This window comes from Camarhynchus parvulus, chromosome 25 (assembly GCF_901933205.1).
Source record: "Camarhynchus parvulus chromosome 25, STF_HiC, whole genome shotgun sequence".
Taxonomy (NCBI): Eukaryota; Metazoa; Chordata; class Aves; order Passeriformes; family Thraupidae; genus Camarhynchus; species Camarhynchus parvulus.
In genome coordinates, this window is record NC_044595.1 from 2,034,836 (window position 1) to 2,055,615 (window position 20,780).

At 41.5% G+C, this 20,780-nt stretch overlaps 1 protein-coding gene across 1 annotated transcript in view; it reads left to right on the forward strand.

Annotated features, from left to right (window-relative positions):
* Positions 1-863: 863 nt before the first annotated feature.
* LOC115913297 (GON-4-like protein) overlaps positions 864-20,780 on the forward strand; it is a 39,924-nt gene continuing 20,007 nt past the window's right edge. The window contains 18 exon segments of the mRNA XM_030965257.1: positions 864-905; positions 907-1,189; positions 2,698-2,894; positions 3,913-3,987; positions 4,459-4,509; positions 5,117-5,167; positions 5,479-5,574; positions 5,822-5,926; positions 6,977-7,147; positions 8,753-8,945; positions 10,608-10,709; positions 11,372-11,412; positions 12,773-12,876; positions 15,584-15,782; positions 16,263-16,349; positions 17,964-18,132; positions 19,188-19,332; positions 19,450-19,600. Coding sequence (XP_030821117.1) covers positions 864-905; positions 907-1,189; positions 2,698-2,894; positions 3,913-3,987; positions 4,459-4,509; positions 5,117-5,167; positions 5,479-5,574; positions 5,822-5,926; positions 6,977-7,147; positions 8,753-8,945; positions 10,608-10,709; positions 11,372-11,412; positions 12,773-12,876; positions 15,584-15,782; positions 16,263-16,349; positions 17,964-18,132; positions 19,188-19,332; positions 19,450-19,600 — 2,262 coding nt within the window.

Below are 20,780 nucleotides of genomic sequence, written 5' to 3' on the forward strand. Positions count from 1 at the left end.
CTCTTTGTTGTCTTTGTGGTGTCTTTTTTCTTTTTTTGAATGTTGTTTCTCCAGTGTATTTTTGTTCTTTTTTCTCTGTCTTATTTCCCCAGGTATCCCTGTGTGTGTCCCTGGGTGTCTCTGGGTGTCCCTGGGTGTCTCTGAGTGTACCTGAGTTTCCCTGTGTCCCCCAGTCTGTCCCAGTCCATCCCAGTGTGCAGAGGTCAGAGCAGCCCCAGGCTCTGCTCCAGGCCCAGCAATGGCCCCAGAGCCACGGGCAGGGCCTGAGCCCAGGAGCTGCCCCTGCCCAGGAGGCAGAACTGCTGCCCTGGGCAGTGCCCAGCCCTGAGCAGAGCCCAGAGAGGCTGCGGAGCCTCCGTGCCTGGGGATCCCAGAGGCACCTGGAGCAGCCCTGGGCCCTGGGATGTCCCTGCCTGCACAGGTGACCCTCTGTGGCCCTTCAGGCTTGATGCTTTCTGTGATTCTCAGTGAGAATCATCTCTGGTTCTCGTGCTGCTGTGATGAGCTCCCTGATTTGGCTGAAAGCTGAGTTTGTGCCAAGGAAGGAGGTGGAATGGGGCCGTTCCCAGTTGTTTTCTGGGCTGTGGGGCTGCCCAGAGCAGGAGGGGAAGGGTTTGAAGGGTTTGTAGCCACTCCTGCAGCCAGGTGGGTTCATTAGCCCACGCTGGCCGTGAAACTTCATCCCAAAGCTGTGTCTGCCCCTCCTGTGGCAGGAGCACTTGTACAACAGGGACTCAACCACATTTTGGAGGAATCCCCAGGTTCTGGCGCTTGGCTGATGTGCCAGGGGGTGGGTTTGAGCGTGGCTGTGAGGCTGAAAGAGCTGCAGTGGGATCTCTGTGTCTGGGGCTATTCCCAGCAGGATGGAGCTGCTGCTGCCCTGTGCCTCATACCTGTGGCTCTTGCTTTGATGTGTTTGAATGGGAAATTCAATGGGAAATGAATGAAAAATTAATTTGTTAGGTGTAGCACCCGCTTTGGTGCGTTATCCTTGCTCTGTGGTGTGTCTGCCTGCAGCTGGGTGTTCTGTTTCCAGGGAAAATCCCCAAGCTGTACACAGAGGTGGAAGTGAGCTCGCAGAGGGATCTGTATCCAAGTGAAAGCCCAGAGTCTCCAGGGAGAAGCTCCCTGCAGGTTTCTGCTGCCAGAAATCCCACCACCATGAAGCCACCCAAGAACGCCCGAGCTGGTGAGCGCTCCCAGCGGAGTGATGAGGAAAATTTGGGTTTGGGGCTGTTTTGGATGAATTTGGCTGATACAGCAAACTCTGGAATTGTGAAGGTGGTGGGGGATGTGTTGATGCAGGGCTTTTTTTATTAAATTTTCATCTTGTGCTCTGTAATTCAGTGGAACGTGCTGGAGTTGATCTCTGCAATTCTTGGCTACTAAAAATCCCTGCTCTGCTACAGAGAAAATGAAGATTTTCTGAGCCAACAAAGCAGGAAAACACTTTTTAAGTCCTGGAAATTAACCTGTTCTTGCTGTGTGGTACCTGGAGTTTTACAGCATTATTCAAGGTGTCAAAAGGCTGCTGAGGCCATTTTATAAATCATTCTGGAGGAGGTGGCAGCTGCAGTGACCTTGATGTGCTCAAGTAACTTCAGTCAGGTCCTGCAGAACTTGAATCCATCATTCAAAAGAATTTCTGGTTCTCATGGCTGCTTCTGTTTGGGCGGTCTCGCATCAGCTGATGGAAGCTCTGCTGTTTCTTGCAAGAACCTTTGCAAGGGGAACCTTTGCATGGAGAACCTTTGCATGGAGAACCTTTGCAAGGGGAACCTTTGCATGGAGAACCTTTGCAAGGAGAACCTTTGCAAGGGGAACCTTTGCATGGAGAACCTTTGCAAGGAGAACCTTTGCAAGGGGAACCTTTGCATGGAGAACCTTTGCAAGGAGAACCTTTGCAAGGGGAACCTTTGCATGGAGAACCTTTTAGCGGAGAACCTTTGCAAGGGGAACCTTTGCATGGAGAACCTTTGCAAGGAGAACCTTTGCAAGGGGAACCTTTGCATGGAGAACCTTTGCAAGGAGAACCTTTGCAAGGGGAATCTTTTCAGGAAGGGTCTTGCAAGGGGAATCTTTGCGAGGAAAATCTTGCAGGAAGACTCTTGCAAGGGGAATCTTTGCAACAAGGGTCTTGCAAGGAGGATCTGTGCAAAGAGAACCTTTGCAAGATGGGTCTTGCAAGGGGAACCTCTGCAAGGAGAACCATCTTTGCAAGGAGAACCTTTGCAAGAACAATCTTTGCAAGGAGAATCATCTTTGCAAGAACAATTTTTGCAAGGAGAATCATCTTTGCAAGAACAATCTTTGCAAGGGGAACCTTTGCAAGGAGAATCTTTGCAAGGAAAATCTTGCAAGTCTTGCAAGGGGAATCTCTGCAAGGGGAATCTCTGCAAGGAAGGTCTTACAAGGAGAATCTTTGCAAGATGGGTCTTGCAAAGAGAACCATCTTTGCAAGGAAAATCTCTGCAAAAAGGGTCTTGCAAGGAGAACCTGTGCAACAGGAATCTTTGCCAGAAGGGTCTTGCAAGGAGAATCACCTTTGCAAGGAGAATCACCTTTGCAAGGAGAATCATCTTTGCAAGGGTCTTGCAAGTTTTTTGCAGAATTCTATTTTGTGTTTATTTTCCAACTCTTCCTTCTCGGATGCGAAGCAGCCGAGGTTCTTCGATTCCATTTCTGCTGATTTTTCAGAGGAGCAGGACGGGGAGGACGTGGAGAGGAGGAAGAGGAGGAGGAAGGCAAGCAAAAGGAAAAGAGAAGTGAAAAGCCAGGAAGAAGAGGGCTCCTTGTCCTGTGACATCAAGCTGGACGAGTCCCTGGACCGCACCCTGGAGGACGGAGCCAAGCAGCACAACCTGACCGTGGTCAACGTGAGGAACATCCTGCACGTGAGTGTGGGGACTGGCCAGTGCTGCTGGCTCTTGGGTCCCTCTTTCTTGGTCAGCAGAATTCTTGGTTGGAGTTCTGGATGCTGAGAGAATTTTAAACTTTCTGTGCTGATTCTGACTCCCAGGAGAGCACAGCGTTTGACCTGAGGCTGTGGAGAAGCTTCCAAGATGGAATGATAGAACTGAGATTGTGGGTGTGGAGTTTGATTAGAAGTGTGTGATATCACGGGGTGGAAAACTTAAGAGTTTGGGGTTTTAGAATATAGTAATAATTATGAAGCAAGATGGAGGTTTTAGGGTGGAGGCTGGTCCTCCTCCTTCTCCTCCTTCTCCTCCTCCTCCTCCTCCTCCTCCTCCTTCTCCTCCTTCTCCTCCTTCCCCTATTTCTCCTCCTTCTCCTCCTTCCCCTATTTCTCCCAATTTTTCTGGAATGTAGTAGTGAAATGTTTTAAAGACTGAATATTATTCCACACTTTCTCCAGAGGTTTACATATTCCATACTGGAAAGTATTCTGCACTTTCTCCAGAGATTTGGGAGCCTGTGGGTGCTTAAAGATTGAAGTTTAATCAAGATTTAGGTTTTCTGGTGCAGCTTCACAGCTGCATTCCTCCTGTGACTGGGATCAGCACATTTTACTGATTCCATGACATGGCTGATTACTGATATCAGGCAGACTGCTGTGGGCTTTTGTTTTGACTATTTTCCTTCTCTCTGCTGGGAATTTATTCTGGGGAGCATTCACAGAGAATGTAGTGCAAATATTTTACTCGCTGCTGTGATTTAAATTTTAAATCAATTCATTGATTTTAAATTTTAACAATTTAAAATGAAATCATTTATTTTAAATGAATTAATTTAAATTTTGCTGTCCGATCTCTGAACAATCATTTTTGCTACAGTGTAATTACAAATTGTACACTGAGTATTTCCCCATCGTATTTCCAGGTAGTTTATCCAACTCTTGTTGCATTGTCTGTTTCTCTTTGATAAACATCCTGGTTTTGTGTGTTCCTTTAGGAAGTGATCACAAACGAGCACGTGGTGGCCATGGTGAAAGCAGCCATCAGTGAGACAGAAGATATTCCTTTGTTTGTAAGTAAAAAACCTGCCCAGTTTATTTCATCAATTGTTCCAAATTACACAAGGCCTTCCTGGGCCATAATGGGATGTGGGGAGAAGAGGTAGAACAAAAAAAGTAATTTACCTGTTATAATAATTAGGTTTCATCATCAGATTTACCACCTGGATGAAATGAGTAATATCTGAGTGTAAATTAAAAACAGGAGGAGTTATTTTTGAGGTCATTTGAGGTTATTTTTGAGTTATTGGTGATTGGTTTGGTTATTGGTCTGAAAGGTAATTAATTTAAAGGCAGTGAATTTAAAGGTAATGAATTTTAAAAAAAGAGAAGAGCTTCATAGTAAGCTATACTTTACTCATAGTAGCTTTACTCATAGTAACTTTACTCATAGTAACTTTACTCATAGTAAAGACTTGCTGGGGAAAGTCTGTCCTTAAGGAAAGGACTGAATTTGTTGCTGTTGTCTTGTTTTCAACTCTCAGGAGCCCAAAATGACTCGTTCCAAACTGAAGGAAGTGGTGGAGAAAGGAGGGGTGAGTAAATCCAGTAAATCCTCTGCTCCAGCTTCTGCTCTGTGTGACAGGGACAGCACCCCAGGGAATGGCTGGAGCTGTGCCAGGGAGATTTGGGCTGGATATAGGAAAAGGTTCTTCCCCTTAGGAGCCCAGGCTCCCCAGGGAATGGTCCCAGAATTCCCAAGGCTGCCAGAATTCCAAGAAAGTTTGGACAATGCTCCCAGGGATGCCCAGGGTGGGTTTTTTGGGCTTTCTGTGCATGGATTCATGATCCTTATCCCTTCCAGCTCAGCCTGTCCTGTTATTTGATCAGTGATTTTGGTTGTGTGACCCTCTGAGAGGAGCATAAATGTGGTTTGAGTCTTGGAGTGAAAAGAATCAATTAAGACAATGTTAAGAAAAAATGATTAATTTGAGCTGGGCATCACAGAGCCAGGTCAGGCTTGGCAAGGGCAGTGAACTCCCAATGTCCATTGTCCTGAATTCACTTCCTGGAGATCCCATGGGAGATTTGAAGGCTTTGTTTGAGCTCTGGCCACTGTGGGGATCAAGCTCAGGGGCTCCTGAGATGGATGAGGTTGACCCTGCCTGTGTGACACAGCCCAAGTGTTTTTGCTGTCCCCAGGTGATTCCAACATGGAATATTTCTCCAATTAAGAAGGCAAACGAGGTGAAGGTAAGTGAATGATTGCTGGGGAAGGGGACATCACACTGGAGCTTCCTCTTTTGGAGGGCTGGAGCAGACTCGTGTACTAAAACCATGTCTGAGCTGCTCGTGCAATTTCCATCACATAAATACTAAATGATTTGTGCCTGTTCTTGCACCTTGGCTTTCCTTGGCCAATCTTTCAGGAATTTATTTCTTTGCTTCCTTCAGGATTTCCTTTCTGAGCTTCAGGGTGTTTCCTGGCTTTGAAACATTTGCTCTGATTGTGAACTCCTCCTCCTGCTGCTAAGAGTGGTCACCCTCTTTTCTCTTGTGTGCAGCCCCCTCAGTTTGTGGACATTCCCCTGGAGGAAGATGATTCCTCTGATGAGGAATATCAGCCTGATGATGAAGAGGAGGATGAGACTGCAGAAGAGGTAAATGCAGCTTGTGTGTTCAGCACAGAGCTCTGTGTCTGAGGCAGAAAAACCCAATTCATTTTAACCCGTGGATACTTGAAATCTTCCAGCCATCATTCTTCAGTGCTCTACTATTCATTTGGCTGGAAGAGAGGCTTTGAAATGTTGTTTGGGGCAATTATTGATTGTGGCATGATGGTTTTTGAGACTTTTTTTGGTTTTTGAGATGGTTTTTGAGAGTGTTTTTGGCACTTTTGCCCTGCAGAGCTTGCTGGAGAGTGATGTGGAGAGCACAGCTTCTTCTCCTCGTGGAGCCAAGAGGTCCAGGACACGGCGCTCCTCTGATGAGGAGGGAGGGACCCTCTGTGAGGTAAAGCTGGAGCAAACAGTTTTTCCTAATTTATTCATCCAAACCCCCCCAAAAAAATCAATTTCTCAAGTTGTGGGGACATTCCAGCTGCCAGGTGGATTTAGTGTCCCACTGCAACATTTCCTTGAGGAAGGGCTGAGTCTAAAATAAAGCTCTGGGTATGGAAAATGTTGTCAGTTCCTTAGAAAATGATTATTTTTCTGATAATTCCTGAGGAGTGCAGGAGAATTTCTGCTCCTAAGCCAAGTACAGGAAGTCAATGATTTTGGTAAAAGCATAAAGGTGTTTGTGTGACTGTGCACAGGCAGAGGGAGTGCTGGGTGCATTCCCTCCTTCTCCAAATGTGAGGATCTAAATTCCAAATTCATCGATTCTCATCAGTAGCTTTAGTTAGTTTTGGACCCAGATCTGAATTTATTGAATTCTTATTGAATTCTTATTGAATTCTTATTGAATTCTTATTGAATTCTTATTGAATTCTTATTGAATTCTTATTGAATGTATTTATTTATTTATTTAAAATAAAGAAATTACCTTATGAATGCGTATTAAATCACACAAATCCATACTTTTTACCAGCTATATGAAATTTATTATCACAGTTAATTTTTTTTTTTTTGGCATTATTTTTATTTCCCAGGATGAGCAAACCCTGGTTTAATTAGGAATTTAATGTGATAGAGGCCAAGGATCAGGAAACAAGAATCAGAAAGCCCCTGGGAAGTGACACTGAGATCAAAACCAGCATTATTAAACTGATATTTCCACATTCTACTCACCATGAGTTTGTTTCTGGGAGGATTTTAATTGGTGTTCAGGTTTATCAGCTGTGGTAATGCTGAGACTGATACTCAAATCTTCCAAATGTCTCCTTTCCAGAAAATCTTCATATTTCTTTGTACTTTCCGAAAAGCAAAGTGAATTTAATTAAGAAAATCCCACATCCTTCTGTGAAGCATTTCCCCCATTTCTAGTTCAAGCAGAAAAAGAGATTTACTCTGCCCTTGGGAATTTCTGTCCTGAATAAAACCTCTTAACCTTCGGAATTAGATGGAGGTGGTCGCCCCACCTGCAGTGAGACACATCAGTGCTGAAGTGGTGCCCATGGGACCCCCCCCACCTCCCAAACCCAAGCAGAGCAAGGACAGCACCTTCATGGAGAAGCTGCACGCGGTGGATGAGGAGCTGGCCTCGAGCCCTGTCTGCATGGACTCCTACCAGGTACACTGCTGCCTTTGTCAGTTAACATTTTATAGAGAGGAGGAGAATTTCTGGGGTTTTTTCTGTTTTTTTTTTTTTCTGGTTTTTTTTTTTTTTTTTTTTTTTTTTTTTTTCCCTTTTTTTTTCCTTTTTTTTTGTATTTTTTTCCTTTTTTTTTTTTTTTTTTCTTATTTCTTTTATTTCTTTTTCTTTTTTTTTTTTCTTATTTCTTATTTCTTTTTATTTCTTTTTTTTTTTTATTTCTTTTATTTTTTTTTTTATTTTTTTCTTTTTTTTTTTTTCCTTATTTCTTTTATTTTTTTTTTTTTTTTTTTTTTTTTTCTTTTTTGTTTTTTTTTTCTTTTTTTTTTTTTTTTTTTTTTTTTTTTTTTCTTGGGGTCTTTTCTGGGCTTTTTCATTTTTTTTTTTTCTGGGATGTTCTGGGGTTTATTTCCTGGGACTTTGTGGGTTTTTTCTGGGACTTTCTGGGTTTCTTCTGGGACTTTGTGGCTTTTTTTCCTGGGATGTTCTGGGCTTTTTCCTGGGATGTTTTGGGGATTGTTCTGGGTTTTTTCCTGGGAAGTTCTAGGGTTTTTTCAGGATGTTCTGAGGGGACTTTGTGGGTTTTTTTCCTGGAACATTCTGGGGTTTCTTCTAGGACTTTCCGGGGGGACTTTGTGTTTTTTTACCTGGGATGTTCTGGGCTTTTTCCTGGGACGTTTTGGGGTTTGTTCTGGGTTTTTTTCCTGGGACATTCTGAGATTTTTTCTGGGACATTCTGGGTTTTTTTCAAGGATGTTCTGGGGTTTTTTCTGCTTTTTTTTTCTGGGACATTTTGAGGTTTTTTCAGGGATGTTCTGGGGGTCTTTGTGGGTTTTCTTCTGGGACTTTGTGGGTTTTTTTCCTGGGATGTTCTGGGCTTTTTCCTGGGACATTTTGGGGTTTGTTCTGGGTTTTTTCCTGGGATGTTCTGGGGGGATTTGTGGGTGTTTTCCTGGGCTTTTTCTGGGACGTTCTGTGTTTTTTCCTGGGACATTCTGAGATTTTTTTCTGGGATGTTCTGGATGGATTCTGTGGGTTTTTTTCTGGGACTTTCTGGGGGTACTTTGTGGGGTTTTTTTCCTGGTTATTTTTTTTTCTGGGGAACTTTGTGAGTTTTTTTCCTGGGTTTTTTTCTGGGACTTTCTGTGTTTTTTTCCTGGGATGTTCTGGGCTTTTTCCTGGGACATTCTGAAGTTTGTTCTGGTTTTTTTTCTGAGATGGTCTAAGCTTTCTCTGGGACATTCTGAAGTTTGTTCTGGGGTTTTTCTGGGATGGTCTGGGCTTTCTCTAGGACATTCTGAGGTTTTTTCTGTGTTTTTTTCCTGGGATATTCTGGGCTTTTTCCTGGGACATTCTGAAGTTTGTTCTGGGTTTTTTTTCTGAGATGGTCTAAGCTTTCTCTAGGACATTCTAGAGGCATTTTGTGGGCTTTTTCCTGGTTTTTTTCTGGGACGTTCTGGGCTTTTTCGGGTACACTCTGGAGGGACGTTGTGGATTTTTCCTAGGAATTTATAATTTTTTTCCTGCCTCTCTGTGACTTTTTCTGAGCTGAACACCCCAGGAATGTTTTATTTGCCCCTGCAGCCCCTGGAGGACAGCCTGATTGCCTTCAGGACCCGCTCCAAGAGGCCCCTGAAGGACGTTCCCCTGGGGCAGCTGGAGGCAGAGCTGCGCGCGCCCGACATCACCCCCGACATGTACGAGCCCAGCACGGGCGACGACGAGGAGTGGGAGAGGTGGCTCAGGGGGCTCATGAACGATGACGTGGAGAATGAAGGTACCTGACAGAGCTGGAGGGGTCACTGATGTGTAAAACACCATGAATTTGTGTTAAAATTGCCACATCCAGGCTTGTTTAAACACATTGAGAGATGGTGATGGCACCACCTCCATGGGCAGGCCATTGCAGAACTTGGTCAGAACTTGGTCAGAACTTGGTCAGAACTTGAGCAGAACTTGAGCAGAACCTTATCAGAACTTGCTCATGAATGATGACATGGAGAATGAAGGTACCTGCCAGAGCTGGAGGGGTCACTGATGTGTAAAACAGCATGAATTTGTGTTAAAATTGCCACATCCAGGCTTGTTTAAACACATCCAGGGATGGTGGCTCCCCCGCCTCCATGGGCAGGCCATTGCAGAACTTGAGCAGAACTTGATCAGAACCTTATCAGAACCTTATCAGAACTTGCTCATGAATTATGACATGGAGAATGAAGGTACCTGCCAGAGCTGGAGGGGTCACTGAGTCACTCATGTGTAAAACACCATGAATTTGTGTTAAAATTGCCCCATCCTGGTTTATTTAAACACATTCAGAGATGGTGATGGCACCCCCTCCCTGAGCAGGCCATTGCAGAGCTTTATCAGCCTTTCTGTGGCAGGAATGGAATATTTTTAGGGTTGGGCTAAAAATCCCAGGAAGGCCTTGTTCGTCTTCTGTCAGTCAAAGCTTTAAGAATTTTTTACAAATCTATTTCACAGAATTCACAGAATCGCTGGTTTGGAAGATATTTTTCCTAATATCCAACCTAAATTTTCCTTGGTGCAGCTTAAGGCTGTGCCCTCTCATTCTGTCAGCTCTTGGAGAAAGAGACCAACCCCACCTGACTCCAACCATTCTTCAAGAAGTTGTAGAGAGTGATAAGGTCACCCCTGAGTCTCCTTTTCTCCCTCTGTTGTTCCTCACAGGACTTGTGTTCCAAGGTTCCTTCCCTCCCAAACCATTCCATGATTGTCTGTTGAAAACCTGAAGCTTTGGGGTTTTTTTTAATTTATACATATATATATTTATATTTGTTTTTATTAATTTATATTTTTGTCCGCAACCATTAATTTTTTAATCCCGTGCATGAGTCTTGCAGTCAGCTTCCCTCATCTTCCCCTTTGTGGGAGTGTTTAAACTTCAGGTGTCTCACTTGTAAATATTTATGTAATATCCTGTAAATATGTCAGGAACTGGCAAGCACAAAGGGAAGTGATGGATTTAACCCCTGATGCACCTGAATCCCAGTTTGTTGTACTCCTTCATTGGGCCACATTCACTTTTTGGGGGTTTTTTGGGGTAGAAAAACTTCTTTTATTTTTGAGAAGAAACAGGAACAAGCTCTGGGGCCTGACCGTCTTTTTTTCCCTGTATTTCCTGGTTGCTTACAGTTGTGCAAATTAAATATAAACCAGAAACTGAATTGACACCGCTGGATTCTTTGTAAATTTAGCTGAAATTCAGATCCCAGAGACTCAAGGCAGCTTTTCAGAATGGGAACAGTTGTAGCTCAGGGTCAAACTGAGCTGTCAGGTTTGTTATTGTTTCCATAAATACAAAACTCCTCTTTGTGACAGCGAATAAATAAAGCTCCTGCCTTGGTGCTGGGGCAGGATGATGACAAAACCTGATTAAAACCTGATTAAAACCTGTTCAAAACCTGCTCCTTTGCAGATGAAGCTGATGATGATGACGACCCTGAGTACAATTTCCTGGAAGATCTGGATGAGCCAGACACAGAAGATTTCAGGAATGACCGTGCTGTGAGAATCACCAGTAAGTTCCTCAGGAATTCCCCCTCCTGTCTTGTTGGCAGTAGTAATTCCTTGGGAAGCGTTTTGTGGCAAGGATTTTTTTGGGGTGTAGGATGTTAAATAAAGATCTGCATGCTGGTTTGATCAGCTTTTGGCTCTCTGGGAGTGCATGGAAAGATCTGGGCTGAGCTGCTGTGCTCAGGTGCAGCACAGCCTGACGAACAATATTTAGGGGAAGAACAATATTTAGGTTTTATTTAGACAATAAAAACCTGAAATTAGGTGGTAACGCATTCTGAAAGCTTCAGGCAGTTCAGACTGGAATGCTTGCCTTGTGGTTGAATTAAATTAGATTTTAAAGTCCTCACAGACTTCAGCTTCACTTTCTGGCTTTGCAAAAAGCCACACTTGCTTTAGGTCTTACTGCAGATTTACATAACTTTAGATGTAATCATGAAAATGAGTTTTTATGTGATATTTTAGAATCCAGACAATCTCAGCTCAAGTTTTTTTTTGGGCCCAGCATTAAAAATATGAATTATCAGGGGCCTTTCTTTTTTGGTCCTCTTTGCAGGAGGAGGATTTCCCTTTGCGAGAGAAATTCCTTAATTGAGCTGATATTATGACAGGATTGCTGTTTTTTGGAAAAGACACCTTCATTATCCTTTTTCATTTTGCTTGCAGAAAAGGAAGTGAACGAGCTGATGGAGGAGCTGTTTGAGACAGTAAGTGATGAACTGGCACAAAGACAGAGCTGCCAGCTGTGCGTGCCAGGGGCTCTGCCTCTGCCGGGTCATTTCCAGCCTTGGGGAGGGAAGGTCTGCGGGGATTGCCTGGGGTGAGGATCTGTGAAGTGAAGATCTGTAGGGATTTCCTGAAGTGAAGATTTGTAGGGATTTCCTGGAGTGAAGATCTGTAGGGATTTCCTAGAGTGAAGATCTGTAGGGATTTCCTGGAGTGAAGTTGAAGGATTTCTGGGTGAAGATTGGGATTTCCTGAAGTGAATGTCTGTGAAGATATTGAGGGGAATGAATTCTGAGGAATTCTGCAGGGATTTCTGATGAAGATTTAGGGATTTCCTGAAATGAAGATCTGTAGGGATTTCCTGAAGTGAAGATCTGTAGGGATTTCCTAAAGTGAAGTCGTAGGATTTCCTAAGGAAAATTTCCTAAGGTGAAGATCTGTAGGGATTTCCTGAAGTTGTTGGGATTTGTATCTCAGGGATTTCTGGGGCTGGTGGGATTTCCTAATGTGAAGATCTGCAGGGATTTCCTAAAATGAAGATATGTGAAATTAAGGTCTGCAGGGATTTCCTGAGGGTCTGTAGGGATTTCCTAGAGTGAAGATCTGTAGGGATTTTCTGAGGTGAAGGTCTGCAGGGATTTCCTGGAGTGAAGATCTGCAGGGATTTCCTGAAATGAAGATCTGTAGGGATTTCTAAATGAAATCTGTAGGGATTTCTTGAGGGTCTTTTGGGATTTCCTGAAGATCTGTAGGGATTTCCTGGAGTGAAGGTCTGTGAAATGAAGGTCTGCAGGCATTTCCTAATGTGAAGATTTGTAGGGATTTCCTAATGTGAAGATCTGCAGGGATTTCCTGAAATGAAGATCTGCAGGGATTTCCTGGAGTGAAGGTCTGTAGGGAAATGAAGATTTGTAGGGATTTCCTGAAGGGAAGATTTGTAGGGATTTCCTGAAGGGGAAGATCTGCAGGGATTTTCTGAAATGAAGATCTGTAGGGATTTCCTGAAGTGAAGATCTGTAGGGATTTCCTGGAAGTGAAGATCTGTAGGGATTTCCTGAAGTGAAGATCTGTAGGGATTTCCTGAGGGTCTTTTGGGATTTCCTGAAGATCTGTAGGGATTTCCTGAAGTGAAGATCTGTGAAGTGAAGGTCTACAGGGATTTCCTGAAGGGAAGATCTGTAGGGATTTCCTGGAGTGAAGAATTGTAGGGATTTTCTGAAGATCAGCAGGGATTTCCTGAAGGGAAGCTCTGTGCCGAGCAGATCATCATGAGCTTCATTAGCCAAAGTTAAATTTCTTCCTTGAGCTTCCTCCTCCTGATTTGCTCCACATCTCTGCCAGTTCCAGGGTGAGATGGGCTTCTCCAGCATGAAAGATGAAAGGCCAGAAGATGGAGATGCTCTCACAGAGTCTCGGCCAAATTTCAACACCCCCCAGGCCCTCAGGTAGGAGCATTTATTTATGTCCTGATTTCCTCTGTGGCAGCCACCAAAGAGAAAAGCTGTCCTGGCAGCTCAGGCCACTGTTCTGAAAGCTCTGAGCCCATTTTTATTCATGGGATTGGACATTTCAATTGATTCTTTTTATTCTCTTTGCCACCGTTGACTTTGCTGCTTGCAATCTGAAAATCTGTTTGCTTCTGAAAAATATAAAACGATGAAAAAAGGGACAGAAAGGGCAAGAGTGCCTGCACTAAGTTGGTGCTGTTCTTTCTTGTTCTTCCTTTTCCCCTCCTTTTCCCCTCCTTTTCCCCTCCTTTTCCCCTCCTTTTCCCCTTTTCCCCTCCTTTTCCCTCCTTTTCCCCTCCTTTTCCCCTCCTTTTCCCCTCCTTTTCCCCTCCTTTTCCCCTCCTTTTCCCCTCCTTTTCCCCTCCTTTTCCCCTCCTTTTCCCCTCCTTTTCCCCTCCTTTTCCCCTCCTTTTCCCCTCCTTTTCCCCCCCTTTTCCCCTCCTTTTCCCCTCCTTTTCCCCCTTTTCCCTTTTTCCCTCCTTTTCCCCTCCTTTTCCCCTCCTTTTCCCCTCCTTTTCCCCTCCTTTTCCCCTCCTTTTCCCCTCCTTTTCCCCTCCTTTTTTGTCCTTTCCTTGTCTTTTCCCGTCCTTTTCCATGGTTCTATGAGAACATTGCCCCAAAATCTCCTTGCACCTAAACTTGAGGGGGTGAGGATCTAACTCTTAACTCCCGAGCTCCCCAATCTTTGGATGTTTGGGATTAAATACATGAAAAGAAATTTCCCAGAGCAGCTGTGCCTGCCCCTGCACCCCTGGAAGTGTTGGACAGGGCTTGGAGCAGCCTGGGATGGTGGAAAATATTTTTGCTCTTGGGGCTGGATGAGGTTTTGGGTCTATTTCAACCCGAACCACTCCATGGTTCTATGAGAGCATTGCCCAAAAATCCCCTTGCACCCAAACTGGAGGGATGAAGATCTGAAATTCCTGAGCTCCCCAATCTTTGGACATTTGGGATTAAACACATGAAAGCAGATTTCCCAGAGATGATGTTTTGGGTCTATTTCAACCCAAACCACTCCATGGTTCTATGAGAACATTGCCCCAAAATCCCCTTGCACCCAAACTGGGAGGTGAGGAGCTGAAACTCCTGAGCTCCCCAATCTTTGGACATTTGGGATTAAACACATGAAAACAGATTTAAAGTGTTTAATCTGTGGCCGTGGCTGCTCCTGGAGGTGTCCAAGGCCAGGTTGGACAGTTTGGAGCAGCCTGGGCTGGTGGAAGGTGTCCCTGCCATGGCAGGAGGTGAAATGAGATGAATTTTAACCTCCCTCCAACCCAAATCATTCAATATTTCTGTGATTTCTCTCTGGGTCATAATTCCACTTTATTCCAGCAGCTCAAGAGGAGCTGCAGGAGGGGTGGTGGCTCCTGATTTGTGGGGCAGATCAGCTCAAGATGAAGCTGGCTCTGTTTGGGAAAGGAGCTACAATGAAGGCTGGGGTTTCTGGATGCTCTCTCTGGGCTGAGCAGTGCCACAGGGGAGGGCAGCAGCTCTAAAACCAGCTACAAACTGAAAACCATTTGGCTTGGATAATATATTAAATTAAATAAATTAAATGTCATTATTTTTAATTATTATTAATTTTTAATTAAATAGTAATATATTTATTATTATTAAATATTGATAAATTAAATTTTATCAATTTTTCTTTGGTGGGCCACTTCTCCCAGTTGTTTTTTTCCCTGGTTTTATCTGTGTAGAGGATTCTTTAAGGCAAAAATCTTTATTTGCTGGATTTATTTTATTTATTTATGGATATTTATTTTTAAATTTTATTTATTTGTTGGTTTTATGATACCTTGCATTAGGAGCATCATGGAACAATTCTCAGGCCTGGTACAGCAGAAATCAGATTAACTGGTGTAGCTAAAATAAAATAAAATAAAATAAAATAAAATAAAATAAAATAAAATAAAATAAAATAAAATAACATAAAATAAAATAAAGAAATAATGAACTCCTTTTGCTACAGGAGTAGCTCTTACTGTAGGATCTCTGGTAGAGTTCTCAGCATAAGGCTGGGAAATAATTGATTATTAATTATTTAATAGTTATTAATTTAATAATAATTATTTATTTTATTATTAATAATAATTAATTATTAATTCGCTTACTTATTAATTATTAATTTAATAACAAAACTAGAATAAATAATTATTAATTTAATTATGTAATTATTATTAATAATTTATCGATTAAAGATTAATTAATAAATTATTAATAATTATTAATTAAAAACTATTAATGTAATAATTAAACAATTAAATAATTAAATAATCATTAAATATTAAAGTTATAATTAAATATTAAAATATTTTATAATATAAAATTATACGTAAATATTTAAAATACTTAAATGTTTTAAAATTTTTGTATTTTTTAATATTTTAAAATATTTTTTTAATAAAGCAGAAGGATTTGAAGCAGTGTGTGTGGTCTTTCTGGAGAGAATGTTGAGTATGTACAGGGGTGGCAAAACCAAACTGTGCAAACCAAATAAAGAGTAAAATAAATGAACAATATTCTAAAGAAACAAAAATATTCTAAAGAAATAAAAATATTCTAAATATGAAGCATTATCAAATCAGATTTATTACATTTTATTACACGTTCCAATTGATTCCATTTTGGTCTCCAACAGATTTGAGGAGCCTCTGGCCAATTTGCTGAACAAGCAGCACCAGACAGTGAAGGAACAACTGGAGCAGCTGAGAATGAAAAAGTCTTCAATCAAAGCACCCCAAGAGGCTGAAAAATCCAAATCCCAAAGTGAGAAACCCCTCCACAGCCTTGTTCTGGACAGTGCACAAAGGAAGAGGCTCCAGCAGCAAATGCAGCAGGTAATCAATGCTTGCATTCTCTAAAAAATCCCATTTTCACCAATTTTTTTACTGTCTAAGGGTATTAGTCTTGATCTAGTTTGAATTCTTCTTTTTTTTTTCCTCCTGCCACCGCACAAAACTTGTGTAGAAATTCAGAAATGGGCAGTTCTGAGAGCTGAAATCGTTGTTGCTAAAGAAATAATTATGTATTTTTGTAGGGAAAAAATTATTTTCCGTGTTGGTCGTGATGAGAATTTGGCCCAAAAGCTGGGAAACTGCCCAAATACTTCAACAGCTGATGTCTTCAAAATTTGTACAATAAACTTTTACAATTTCCCCTCAGTTTTTTTCTGTTGCTTTTAAGATTTTTTTTGCAGGCAGAGATTTTTGCTGTGCTCAGGAGATATTTCTTGTGCCTTTGGATTTGTGCTTTCCAGTTCCTTGGGTTTGTGATAAACTGAAAAAAAAAACCCAATTTGTCTGATTTTATTCCTCAAGCATGTTCAGCTCCTGACTCAAATCCATCTCCTGGCAAGTTTCAACCCAGCTCTGAGTTCAGAGGCCAGCACCACCCAGATGTTTTTGGTAAGAAATGCCTAAAATCAGATTTCCATCAATCCAAACTATTGCTGGTCCCTGGGCAAACTTAGAAATATTAATTTATTTGTAATTAATTGGCTTAGAAAGGTGAATTCTTTTATTTGTTCCATTAAACTGAGAATTAAGGGTCTGGATAGGAACCTTAGTTTTCAGTTTAATGGGATAAAGATTGGAATGGAGAATGGGATAAAGATTGGAGTGGAGAATCAATTTAATGGGATAAATATTGGAATGGAGAGTGGGATAAATATTGGAATGGAGAATGGGATAAATATTGGAATGGAGAATGGGTTTAATGGGATAAATATTGGAATGGAGAGTGGGATAAATATTGGAATGTATAATGGGATAAATATTGGAATGGAGAATGGGTTTAATGGGATAAATATTGGAATGTATAATGGGATAAATATTGGAATGGAGAATGGGTTTAATGGGATAAATATTGGAATGTATAATAAGATAAATATTGGAATTTATAATGAGATAAATATTGGAATGGAGAATGGGATAAATATTGGAGTGGAGAATCAATTTAATGGGATAAATATTGGAATGGAGAGTGGGATAAATATTGGAATGGAGAATGGGATAAATATTGGAATGGAGAATGGGTTTAAAGATGGGATGGAATATGAATGTGTTTTAATGGAATAAATATTGGAATGGAGAATGAGATGAATATGGGAATGGAGAATGGGTTTAATGGGATAAATATTGGAATGTATAATGAGATAAATATTGGAATGTATAATGAGATAAATATTGGAATGGAGAATGGGATAAATATTGGAATGGAGAATGGGATAAATATTGGAGTGGAGAATCAATTTAATGGGATAAATATTGGAATGGAGAATGGGATAAATATTGGAATGGAGAGTGGGATAAATATTGGAATGGAGAATGGGATAAAGATTGGAATGGAGAATGGGTTTAATGGGATAAAGATTGGAATGGAGAATGGGTTTAATGGGATAAATATTGGAATGGAGAGTGGGATAAATATTGGAATGGAGAATGGGATAAAGATTGGAATGGAGAATAGGTTTAATGGGATAAATATTGGAATGGAGAATGGGTTTAATGGGATAAATATTGGAATTCTGGAAAGGTTGGGAATTGGAAAAAAAAAATAAATAAAAGTCATGGAATGCCAGAATGGTTTGGGTGGGGAGGGACCTTAAAGCTTTTACTCAGTTCCACCTGAGTGGAACACCAGGGACACCTTCCAGTGACCCAGGGAAAAAATGGAAGAAAAGACAGAAGGGGAAAATAATTTTACCTTCTGCTGATGTAAACTTAGGGGGAAAAATTGAAAATCTGCAAGTCCTGGCCGAGGATGGGAAATCCAGAATTTTCTGAGCCCCCTGTGCCAGCACCTCCCCACCCTCTATCCCTGGGTTGGTGATGCCCCAAATGAAGATTTAGAATCAGATTAAATAATAATAATAATTATAATTATAATTATAATATATTTATAACCTGATTATTTATATCAGATTTCTAATCTGATCATTTATAATTTACAATCTGATTTTTTTGTGCATGATATCCCTTTGTTCCCTGCCCCTCTCTGATGTGTTGCTGCCTTTGCAGAGCGAGCTCGGGAGCTTTGCCTGCAGCTCCACCCTGCACCAGGTGCCCCAGGACCCCAAATTCCAGACCATGTTCCAGCCCTGCAACTTGCAGGGGGCCCTGCAGCTCATTGAGGACTTCCATGCCCAGGTCCCAGTGGATTGGAGCCCTAGGAAGGCTGTGAAGAATGGTAAGGGAGGGGATTATGCCCTTTTACAATATACCAAAAGTGTTTTTTGGCCTCCACACCAATTTCCTACAAATCCATTTCCCACAGGGACACGGTGGGGAAAGCATGAGCAGGCTGTGAAGAAATATAAGTGAGGGGACAGGGTGGATTGTGCCCTTTTCTGACCCAGATTTGGGGCAATTGAAAGGCAATTTAAAACATTTTTATTCTATTTTCAGTCTCATGTGAAGGGTGAGACAATACAGATGTCATAACTCACACCATCACAATCAGAAGTTAATTATTTCTTAATTACAATATACTAAAAGTGTTTCTTGGTCTCTCAGCTTTAGCCACACCAATTAGCAGGCTGTGAAGAAATATAAGTGAGGGAACAGGGTGGATTGTGCCCTTTTCTGACCCAGATTTGGGGCAGTTGAGAGGTGTTTTATTCTATTTTCATCTCATGTGAAAGGTGAGACAATACAGATGTTGTAACTCACACCATCACAATCAGAAGCTAATGATTTTTTAATTACAATGTACAGAAGTGTTTTTTGGCCTCCACACCAATTTCCTGTAAATCCATTTCCCACAAGGACAGGGTGGGGAAAGCATGAGCAGGCTGTGAAGAAATACAAGTGAGGGGACAGGGTGGATTGTGCCCTTTTCTGACCCAGATTTGGGGCAACTGAGAGGTGTTTTAAACAACTTTTGTTCTATTTTCAGTCTCATGTGAAGGGTGAGACAGTACAGATGTTGTAACTCACACCATCACAATCAGAAGTTAATTATTTCCTAATTGCAATACACTAAAAATGTTTATTGGCTCAGAGTGGCCACTTGGTCTTTGCCTTGCTACAAAGCAAAGGAAAAGATGGAAAGGGAAAAGAATTTTACCTATTGCTGATGTAAACTTAAAGGGGGAAACAAGGAAATCTGCAAATTCTAAAAACAAGAAGGAATTCCTTTTTGCAGTGAGAGGAGTAAAAGAAGCAGATTTTTCAAGAAGCGAGCTGTGAGAAACATTCATCCACACACACAAAACTGTCCTTCCCTGTCAATTCTTTTCGCAGCAAATGAATTCTCATGTTTGCCAAAGCAAGTGGCCTGGATTTTGGCAACCAGGAAAGTTTTTATGTACCCAGAGCTGCTGCCAATTTGTTCCTTGAGAGCAAACCCTCCCCAAGACAAGATTGTCTTCACCAAGGCAGAGGACAAGTAAGTGCTTCACTTATTGTACCAAATGGGTGGAAATTGGTTTGTTAAGGAGGATTTCAACCCTTGGGGAGAGCTGAGAGGTTTCTTATCTCCTCCCCTCCTTCTTTCCCTGTGCAGCTTGTTGGCTTTAGGGCTGAAACATTTCGAAGGGACGGATTTTCCCAAGCCTTTGATCAGCAAGTACCTGCTGCCCACCAAAACTGCCCATCAGCTGACAGTGAGGATCAAGAACCTCACCATGAACAGAGCCCCTGACAACATCATCAGGGTAAGGGGCACCTCCTGGGCTCTGTGCTCCAAGGGCTTCTTCTTTAAAATGAAATATCATCCTTGGGGTAGCAGGGAGGGTTCAGCTCTTTATTTCCCTTAGATACTGGGTTTGGGAGGTGTTTAGAGGCTGATTTGACTCTTTGGAGTTCAGATAGTCCTGGTCAAACTCAGTGATCCTGATTAAAAATTCATCCAAGTGAGCTTTTGAGTAGCAAAATTGAGATAAAAGTGTTGTTTGCAGCCAGCTGGGCAGTAATCCTGTCCCATAAACTGCTGGGAGCAAAAGCAGATAAAACAGCACCTGTATAAAACAAAACCAAAAAACAACACAACACCTGTACACAACAAAACCACATAAAACAAAAACAAAACCAAATAAAACAACATCTGCACAAAACACTTGGGAACAAAAGCAGATAAAACAGCACCTCTATAAAACAAAACCAGATAAAACAACACCTGCATAGAACAAAATCAGATAAAACAACACACCTGTATTAAACAAAACCAGATAAAACAGCACCTGCACAAAACCAGATAAAACAGCACCTGTATAAAACAAAACCACATAAAACAACACAACACCTGCATAAAACAAAACCAGATAAAACAAAATAACACCTGCATAAAACCAGATAAAACAATACCTGCATAAAACTAACCCACAGAAAACACCTGCATAGAACAAAACCAGATAAAACAACACAACACCTGCATGAAACAAAACCAGATAAAACAACACCTGCACAAAACCAGATAAAACAACACAACACCTGCATGAAACAAAACCAGATAAAACAACACAACACCTGTATAAAACCAGATAAAACAGTACCTGCATAAAACTAACCCACAGAAAACACCTGCATAAAACAAAAACACATAAAACAACACCTGTATTAAACAAAACCAGATAAAACAACACAACACCTGCATGAAACAAAACCAGATAAAACAACACCTGCATAAAACTAAACCACATAAAACACCTGCATAGAACAAAACCAGATAAAACAACACCTGCATAAAACCAGATAAAACAACACACCTGTATTAAACAAAACCAGATAAAACAACACAACACCTGCATAAAACAAAACCACATAAAACACTTGCATAAAATAAAAACACATAAAACAACACCTGTATTAAACAAAACCAGATAAAACAAAACAACA